Genomic DNA, 10,430 nt, shown 5'->3' with positions numbered 1-10,430 from the left:
CCGCAAATTGTATCGTTAAAAATCAGAAGCGGGCATCAAAACCAAGCATGCATAACAGTCAGAGACACATGACAATACATATACACTCATCCTGTTTATTTGAGGGACACGTGCCCTATTCACAGATTGTTATAAAAAATTATAAAAACATACACACACAAAAACGTCAGCGTCTCTCTCTCTCGCATCTATCATCTCTCTCTCTCTCTCTATCTCTCTCTCGATATTCCTTATCCTCCATGTCCTTCCTTCCCTGGTAATAGTCCCCTCGATTTTCCCTTCTTTTTCCCGCCGCCGCCTCTATTCCTTTCTGTTTCCGTTATTTTTGTTTTTCCGACAATAGTCATGCATGTTTATATGTGTCTCTGGCTTCAAATTTTTTTCATCCAAAATTCATATGGTTGATGAAATTAATTGATGTTATAATTTAATCGGTGGAATTCGTATCGGAAACCCGAAATAAAGGAGTACCACCGAATTTTGTCGCCACCGGTGATGAACTCCGGTGTCATCATCGGTGGTGGACCATGATGTACTCCTGAGCCCTATTATGTGAAAAACATTTCATTTTATTTTTGTTTATTGCATTATAAAATATTCTGAATTGTTTACGTAATTATTTCGCAGAAAATCCAAGTTAAAAATCAAAATGATTATATTTATTATTCGTGAATTTAGAAATTCGATTAATTGGAAGTATTGTTGTTGGTGCTTGTTGTTGATTGGTGTCGATATGATATTAGCTGATATTCAAAAATAGATGAGGTGCTGCCGGTTTTCTAGAAAATATTTATTTTAGAAATTCAGGAGTATATCCTTTAATTATCGGGAATATCAATCAATTATATAATTATTTTTTATAAATTATTTTTACAAATTTACTTTCGTATTTCAAGTAATTCATTTCCAAACAGCTATTAATATTAAATTCGTTTGGTGAAATATTTTGTAAAAAGGATTTTGAAAACCTATTTTATATAACTAAATTCGATGCGTATCTGGTATTATATTATTATTCTGAAAATATTCGTTTTCAGTAATTCTGTATTATACGATATATAATTATGTGTTATAGCCTCACTTTTATTTTATCGGGTAGAACTAAATACCGAGGATATGTGTAGCATAATTGAATATCTAATCTAAAGTGTTTCAATTCTATAGTACCCAGTCAAAGGTCACATTTTTCTAAGGTCAACCTAGGATAGGTTCGTGTCTCTGTAGCCCACTGCAGCATGGCAAGTACCTCTGATCATATCTTTTATGGTTCAGTGTTTTATATGAATGAACTGTTGATTATATTTCATAATTGATTAATACGTTTTAAGTTGCGTATCCCCTTTTTAGAAATTCCTGGTTTACTTTTAATAATGTTTTGAGGAAGAGTAACTTATAGCGATACCTATCTATAAGTTGCGCTTTGCAATCGGAAAATATTTAGTAATCAATCATTACTAAATTTCGTGATTAAAGTCGTGTTTGGAATGAAAATTATGTTCACCTATGTCGTGAAATTTTTGAAAAGATAGGTATAATCAAATCAAAACTTTAGAACTGGACTAAAATGAATCGGATATTCTATTGGAGTTGCGTAAGAGGTCCGTTATTCGGTAACTGCCCAGCATTGGTGGCGTAAGAGGCTAAGTCGGTTGTGCATATTCTCATAACCGATTAGTCCAATGTTATTAAAGACCTAGCTAATATTTAAGTTCCGGAACACATAATTTGGATGGCCATTAGAGTTGTTCGGTGATTGATAGACTGATCAGCTATCTTCACCCGTTTAAACGTCCAATGTATCTGATTATTCAAATTTCTGAAATGTTTATAGTCAATTTATTCAGATAAAAGATTGCATGCTAAAATTGAACTGTTTAATTCATTAATCTATGTATTGTGTCCCGTTTTAAAAGAACATGCTAGTATATGGTGGTTTTCCAGTTCTTAATGATTTCAAATGTTTTATTCTTATAACCATTTAGAAGGAAATCTATATATTTTGTTTATTCATATATTTTTGTACTGCTGAGCGATTGATAGCTCATCCTTGAAAACTTCTATATTAACCTATTTCAGATGCCTAGAGACCGTGTTCCCGCTAGAAGAGCTTCTATTGGTCGTACTCAGGGCCGGGTGTCGGCTCCTCCCTTGTTTGGATCTTTTGAGGTAGTACTAGTTAGACCAGTTGTTAGGTCTGTGGTATGTATGATAGACATAGTTTGTACCAGATTTATTTTAAGTATTCCTTAGTTTAATAATTGTATAATCTTGTTCATACTTAAACCTGGCAAAAACTTGGTCAGGGGGTCGTAGTTGTTATGGTTGTATATTTAATTTCATTCTAATCACTATATATTCTTGTTTTATTATTATTTATAATGTCAATCTAGCCCTCGGAGTTGAGGCTGTCTTAGATATATTAAAGAATGAGTGTGGTTGTTATATGTTTATGAAGAAGACTTGATATGTAAGAACATCAGCCACCAATGACAATTAGACAACAACAATGTTTAATTTTGATATTAAATTTATTATAACTTTTATCTTTTTTATTGCACTAGTTATCACATATGTCAACGACCTTGTTTCCAGCAAGACACACTTTGCTTTGACATCTATATTTCGAGTTCGGTAAACCTAGATAAAATTATTTGTGTTGTAATTTTTTTCTCATTTTAATATTATTCAGTTTTACAATCGAAACCTAACCGATAAAAAATGAACTGAGATTTGTAAAACCAAAACCGAATTAATGGTTCAGTTCTGATTTTCAATTAAAAAAATGAAGACCTCATGTTGTGCTTTTATCCAAAAATGAATCAGTCATGTTCTTCCCTACTTCTCATAGTGGTCTTCGTGTTCGAATTTTTTATTAAACTCATACATATGAAAATTGGGAATTGACCCGATTTTCGGAGAAGGCTCGGAAATTGATCTGGGTTGTCACATATGATATCAGAGCCGACTCTGGAAAGTTTGGTGCATCAAGTTGTCGGAGGAGAGGGAACGAAGGCTGGTTATATTATCCCATAATGGCAAAAGGGCCAGAGGTGGGGACACGTAACCAACTGGTATTATCGCACAATTGATATAGAGGAACAATTTGGACCTATAGGCTGTCTGTTTATCCTGACGAGTATGCTCATCAGGCGTTTAAGTGGGAGCGTTTGTAACATCCCAATCCCACATCGAGGAGATTTGGGACTTTTATTATGTTTATAAGGAAAAATATTACTACTGCATGCACCAACAAATTATGATCTTTTGGGGTCCTGTGGTGGGCATGTTTTTTATCCTAGTTTGCTCCACTCAGGACAGTAGGCTTTGGCTTATTTTGGATTCGCAATCGAGACTTGACCCGATTTTCAAAAAAAACTTGGAATTTGATTAGGGTTGTCATATTCAAGAACTGCCTCCCAGGCGAAGGTCAATTTCTTCAACTACCACTGCCTCATGGCTAATCTTCCTTTTTCGAACATGGATTTCTCCATCTGACGTATACGGCCTGAATATGAGGCTCCTCATCCTCTTCGGAATCTGATGATAGTACAATGTTAGACCGGGATCTCCCCGAATATGATTCTGAATCTAAAAATTCGTCTTGATCAGCTCGCCTCCGTCGCCCGCTTCCCATTTTGAGTCGGCCAGCCCTCTCTTCTCCCTTCGTACATCTGAGTATGTTTTCTGGGTTTCCTCGGTCTCCATAACCTCATGGAGCCTGCTCATGGAGTTCTATTTCCTCTCTTTGCAGGCAAAGTGCCTGCAATCTCAAGTTGGGATTTTTTCTCGGCTTATTGACTTATCGCCTGCTTTACTCATGGAGCCTTCTCATGGAGTTCTTTTCCTCTCTCTACTTTTGCAAACATGGTCCTTTGTTCTTCCGGGGTATGCATGATTTCATCTTTGGTTTCTGACTCAAAGTTGAGAGCTCTTGGGGATTTGGGCACGAAATGAAAGGTATTGGGTCGACGGTCAGTGAATCCTGGTGGGTGATCAACTTCTGGTGGTTTCAGAAGCAAGAAATTGTTGTTGCATATTTAATCTTAACTTGTATTACTTATTTATGTGTCGTACTTTATTTTTCGTCGTGTTTGTAGCCGAATGACCTGGTCACCAACTGCATGAGAGTTTTTAGGAGTTCAACTTGAATAAATGATAGATGCAAAGTAGTAGGAGGAATCGTGGTTTGTAGTTCCTGTTTTTTAGCATTAACGTTGCTTTGTAATCTTATTTATCTTGAATCATTTAGATGAATAAAAATATAGTTATCAATATAATTCTCCAGCTCTCTCTGTCTAAGATAAAACAACTTATATGGGGTAGATTGAACCTAGATTGGAAGTTACACATTATGCATGGATTGAATCTCCCCTATCATCTACCCCATTTATTTGATTTGCTAAAAGAACGGGAGAACCACATTCAAAAGAAGCAAGAATGCGAGAAGGATGCACATATTGAATTTTAGTTAACATATTTGACAATATTATACGCATACTAAAATTTTTTTGGACTTTAGAGTTGAGATTTTACTATTCGGTCAAGATATAATATAAACACAAACTAAAGGTCGACTTATTTCAAATATATTTTCCAAGAATCTGATTATTTAAATTTATTAGTATTTAGCAAAGTATTTTACGAACTATATTAATTAAAGTATATATGAGCATAACTATTTTCCAAATTTGTTTTAATTTAAACACTTATAGTTATTTTGTTTAAAGACATTTTTACTGGCGTCATATAAAATCTATTTTAAGAGTTTAATTCGTTAAAATTATATTATAACTAAAACATTTATAATACTTAAAGATATTTCTATGAAAACTAAAGAAAAAATAAAAAATCAAAATCATCCACCAATACTCTCTCAATGAGAGTCGACCCCCAAACCCTAGTTAGCCGCCTCAAAAATATTTAGATCTACTCCTTCTTCATTAATTAAGCCCTCTTCCTTTTTCCAAAATCACTTCCATGTTCTTCTCCCTCATCTAATAATCAGTTTTTTATTTTTTTTTAAATAATCATCCTTATTTTGTAAGGATTACTATCGTACCCAACCTTTTTGGGTCTTTTGTTTGTCCTCCTTTTGGAGTGGTTGTTTGTCCTCCTTTTTGAGTGCTCCGTATGTTTTTGATATTTTGACTTGTTGGTTTGTATCGTTGAGAATGATTCAATTGGTGTTTCAGGGAATCTTGAAAGCTCGCATCGAGTCTGAATCGTTGGTGAAATTGCAAAAACTCACCTTTCACAACGGAAGATTGTTCTACGAGGGCATCTGTACCTCCAATCACTTCTAAATATTGGATTACGACTGGAATTAATTGTGTGAAGGTCAATTGTGATGCTAGTGATTTTGGAGATAGTGTATGATGGATTTCTTGGGAAACTATTGTAATCTTTTTCAGTTTAAATAATATTTATATTATGTATGTTAAGCGATCTGGAAACAAAACGGTTATTCATTTAGCTCGTTTATTTGTTTGTCAACCTGATCGCAGTTTTGGGGTTTGTCCAAACTGCATTAAGTCTTTTTGACAAAATGCATAATATTTTGGCAAAAAAATAATAATAATAATAAAAATAAAAAAATATCATACTTCTAAAAGAACTTAAAAAGTTAAAATAAAATGATGGAAACAGAAAAGGAGCGGGAAAGGTATGGTAAAATTCGAATTCTATTCTGAATTTGCTAGGTATGTAGATTATTAGATGGCTGAGCCCTAAACCCTAGCTAATTTATACACGTAACAGGTCAGGTGCATATGATTTGGTACATATACAACTACTTGAGCTTATATTCTATACTAGATGTGAAGTTAGACTCTGATTTATAATAAAAGATTCGTTCATCTCTTCTTCCCAAATCCTCTTCCTTTGCCTTCTTCGAGCAGATTCTATTTAGGTTTCTGGTGATACCTGGTTTTTTTATCGTTAAACTCGTGCACACCCCATGAGTCGCACCTTTGACCTCTGTTAGAAAAGCTAAGAACCACTGCACCAACCCTTGGTCAACACTAGTGTCTCAGCAAAAACCAAGTATACTGATATGTAACTGCCCTCTCCCCCTGTTCTACCTTCACCGGAATTCTTATTACAATTAAAGTGTACAGATAACCTCCTGAAACATTACTTACTAGCTGTTAACCGGAGAATTTAATATTTAAATCACAGGGGTAACATTACATAAAAGCTACTTGTATATACAGGATTACAGATAATTACCATTTGTATCCACCAGCTTCAAAAGAGTTGGATAGGTAGTTCTCCATTGCTTTGGACACGAGAGAGAAGTTTTCAATCTTTAACATGAAATCTGTTGGAGCCATGCGTCTAGCTGTTCTTGTCACTTCTTCTAAATCATAATACAATTAGTTTGTTTAAGTACTAAATTATGAAACATATAAGCCAATTTTAAAATTTTCAATTACTAGAATACACAGATTCAGTCGACAAATAAAACCTAAATACAATCATTACCGCCAGACGAATAGTTTGATTCTTGAATAGGAGAACATCTATCGATTTCGCTTGACAGCGTCATCTTGATCCCACCAATATACCGAGTCATAAAACTGAAAGTATGATGAATTTTAAACCAATAAAAGGATCACAACAGAAGAATATTTGTACACACAAACCAATTATAAAATATCTTCTGAAAATATGAAGTTTACCAAAAAGTACAATATAAATTGACCGGTATCGCGAGACACTAGTGTTGACCAAGGGTTGTTGCAGTGGTTCTTAGCTTTTCTAACAGAGGTCAAAGGTGCGACTCATGGGGTGTGCACGAGTTTAACGATAAAAAAACCAGGTATCACCAGAAACCTAAATAGAATCTGCTCGAAGAAGGCAAAGGAAGAGGATTTGGGAAGAAGAGATGAACGAATCTTTTATTATAAATCAGAGTCTAACTTCTCATCTAGTATAGAATATAAGCTCAAGTAGTTGTATATGTACCAAATCATATGCACCTGACCTGTTACGTGTATAAATTAGCTAGGGTTTAGGGCTCAGCCATCTAATAATCTACATACCTAGCAAATTCAGAATAGAATTCGAATTTTACCATACCTTTCCCGCTCCTTTTCTGTTTCCATCATTTTATTTTAACTTTTTAAGTTCTTTTAGAAGTATGATATTTTTTTATTTTTATTATTATTATTATTTTTTTGCCAAAATATTATGCATTTTGTCAAAAAGACTTAATGCAGTTTGGACAAACCCCAAAACTGCGATCAGGTTGACAAACAAATAAACGAGCTAAATGAATAACCGTTTTGTTTCCAGATCGCTTAACATACATAATATAAATATTATTTAAACTGAAAAAGATTACAATAGTTTCCCAAGAAATCCATCATACACTATCTCCAAAATCACTAGCATCACAATTGACCTTCACACAATTAATTCCAGTTGTAATCCAATGTTTAGAAGTGATTGGAGGTACAGATGCCCTTGTAGAACAATCTTCCGTTGTGAAAGGTGAGTTTTTGCAATTTCACCAACGATTCAGACTCGATGCGAACTTTCAAGATTCCCTGAAACACCAATTGAATCATTCTCAACGATACAAACCAACAAGTCAAAATATCAAAAACATACGGAGCACTCAAAAAGGAGGACAAACAACCACTCCAAAAGGAGGACAAACAAAAGACCCAAAAAGGTTGGGTACGATAGTAATCCTTACAAAATAAGGATGATTATTTAAAAAAAATAAAAAACTGATTATTAGATGAGGGAGAAGAACATGGAAGTGATTTTGGAAAAAGGAAGAGGGCTTAATTAATGAAGAAGGAGTAGATCTAAATATTTTTGAGGCGGCTAACTAGGGTTTGGGGGTCGACTCTCATTGAGAGAGTATTGGTGGATGATTTTGATTTTTTATTTTTTCTTTAGTTTTCATAGAAATATCTTTAAGTATTATAAATGTTTTAGTTATAATATAATTTTAACGAATTAAACTCTTAAAATAGATTTTATATGACGCCAGTAAAAATGTCTTTAAACAAAATAACTATAAGTGTTTAAATTAAAACAAATTTGGAAAATAGTTATGCTCATATATACTTTAATTAATGTAGTTCGTAAAATACTTTGCTAAATACTAATAAATTTAAATAATCAGATTCTTGGAAAATATATTTGAAATAAGTCGACCTTTAGTTTGTGTTTATATTATATCTTGACCGAATAGTAAAATCTCAACTCTAAAGTCCAAAAAAAATTTAGTATGCGTATAATATTGTCAAATATGTTAACTAAAATTCAATATGTGCATCTTTCTAGCATTCTTGCTTCTTTTGAATGTGGTTCTCCCGTTCTCCAATTTGAAGTTACACATTATGCATGGATTGAATCTCCCCTATCATCTCTCGGTATATTGGTGGGATCAAGATGACGCTGTCAAGCGAAATCGATAGATGTTCTCCTATTCAAGAATCAAACTATTCGTCTGGCGGTAATGATTGTATTTAGGTTTTATTTGTCGACTGAATCTGTGTATTCTAGTAATTGAAAATTTTAAAATTGGCTTATATGTTTCATAATTTAGTACTTAAACAAACTAATTGTATTATGATTTAGAAGAAGTGACAAGAACAGCTAGACGCATGGCTCCAACAGATTTCATGTTAAAGATTGAAAACTTCTCTCTCGTGTCCAAAGCAATGGAGAACTACCTATCCAACTCTTTTGAAGCTGGTGGATACAAATGGTAATTATCTGTAATCCTGTATATACAAGTAGCTTTTATGTAATGTTACCCCTGTGATTTAAATATTAAATTCTCCGGTTAACAGCTAGTAAGTAATGTTTCAGGAGGTTATCTGTACACTTTAATTGTAATAAGAATTCCGGTGAAGGTAGAACAGGGGGAGAGGGCAGTTACATATCAGTATACTTGGTTTTTGCTGAGCCAGATGTTCTAGAAAATGGATTAGCGATTGATGTTAATTTCAAGTTCTTTGTGTATGACCAAATCCAGAAGAATTTCAACGTATTTGAAGGTACTTTCCCGCCAATTACTTTTTGTCTGTCACTTCATCTCATATATACTATAATTTCACAGCATTTACTAATATATTACAGATGCTACCGTGCAAACGAAGAAATTTCACAAGCTAAAGCGTGCACATGGGATTCTGAATATGATGCCGGTACATGAATTTTGTAATGCCTCAACTAGCCGGTACTTGGTAAATGACTCGTGCATATTTGGGGTAGAACTTTTTGTTATAAAGAACATGACTAGCAAGGCAGTGTGTCTGTCAAATGTTCAAATGCCAAAGAATGACTATTGTATAATGAGAGCTCATATTTGGAAGATTGACAACTTTAGCAAGAGGAAGAACAAAGTTTACTACTCCAATTCATTCATGGCCGGAGAAAGAAAATGGTATTATATAAGTCTTTTTTCTTCCTAACAATGCGGTAATTAATGTTCTGTAACAGATTTCTGATAGTTAGTGTAAATTTTACTTTTTAATGTGTCTAGGAGACTGCTACTTCATCCCAGATGGGATAAAAAGTACTTAGCAGTTGGCGTGGAACTAGCGGATACAAGTAGCTTGTTTCGTTTGGATAAATGGCTTAAAAGGTCTTATTATCATCAGAAGTTGTATGCAATGTTCGGACTTGTCGTGCATGATCAGTTTGGTGTCTCGGATGTAAACACCAACTTTGGAAAAGCATGTGAGTGATGTAATTTTCATTTCAAGCCAAAAGTATAGTTCATTATGTTTGTATATACAACCAACTTGAGTAAACACAATTCTATTAAACATGTTTATAGTCTGTTGCTGATATTAGTTTATATGCCAACTGTTGCAGGTTGGGGAGTTTTCAGTGGAGCAACAACCTGCAAAGTGAATAAAAAATTCATGGACTTGACAGAGCTGCATGACACTTCCAAAAGCTTCTTGCTAAACGATGCCTTGACTATTGGAGTAGAGATTCATCATATATATTATGACAGAGAAATTTAATTTATTTAGATTTTGGATGCAGAATTGTGGTAACAGATTACTGATTGTAGATGAGATATATCTATATATTTATACAGATGGTATGTCTGTCAAATGTTCATCAAACTTATAGTGCACGACAAAGTCTATTCACATGCTTTATTTTACTGGCAATCTTTTATTTTATTGGCGATTTTATGCAACTTAGCAGCTCCTGCACAATGATTGAGCTCAGCAGCTCATGATTACTACATAATATGCAGAGCACAATGTCATATTTGTTAAATTATCTCACTTGTATATCTTGTCTGCAGAATAATTGTCAGTTGCCACTGTAACTAACTGCCCCCTTCTTTTCCGTTCATTCCTTTTATGTGTGTTTTTTGAAAACGAAAAATCATATATTTGGGCTCGTGCATTTTTGCAATGGCATTATCAAACAGTATCTTCGAA

The 10,430-nt window shown here is 33.9% G+C and overlaps 1 protein-coding gene across 1 annotated transcript; it reads left to right on the top strand.

The window, feature by feature from the left end:
• The first annotated feature begins 8,476 nt into the window (after window positions 1–8,476).
• Window positions 8,477–9,998, top strand: LOC141702103 (uncharacterized). Its single transcript, XM_074505792.1, has 5 exons — window positions 8,477–8,728; window positions 8,833–9,020; window positions 9,103–9,409; window positions 9,509–9,705; window positions 9,844–9,998. The coding sequence occupies exons 1-5, from the start codon at window positions 8,625–8,627 to the stop codon at window positions 9,996–9,998; spliced, it is 951 nt and encodes a 316-aa protein (XP_074361893.1). The 5' UTR covers window positions 8,477–8,624.
• Window positions 9,999–10,430: the final 432 nt, after the last annotated feature.

The sequence above is a fragment of the Apium graveolens genome, unplaced genomic scaffold, assembly GCF_009905375.1.
Source record: "Apium graveolens cultivar Ventura unplaced genomic scaffold, ASM990537v1 ctg4659, whole genome shotgun sequence".
Classification (NCBI taxonomy): Eukaryota; Viridiplantae; Streptophyta; class Magnoliopsida; order Apiales; family Apiaceae; genus Apium; species Apium graveolens.
Note: the sequence above shows the minus strand (reverse complement) of the source record. Positions and strands in the feature narration are given on the sequence as shown.

Excerpts from the sequence above, each read along its gene's own strand:
- LOC141702103 (XM_074505792.1), top strand. The coding sequence starts at position 8,625 with ATGGCTCCAACAGATTTCATGTTAAAGATTGAAAACTTCTCTCTCGTG. Across the intron at positions 8,729-8,832 it reads GAAGCTGGTGGATACAAATG|GAGGTTATCTGTACACTTTA; the intron begins GTAATTATCTGT and ends GTAATGTTTCAG. Across the intron at positions 9,706-9,843 it reads CACCAACTTTGGAAAAGCAT|GTTGGGGAGTTTTCAGTGGA; the intron begins GTGAGTGATGTA and ends CAACTGTTGCAG.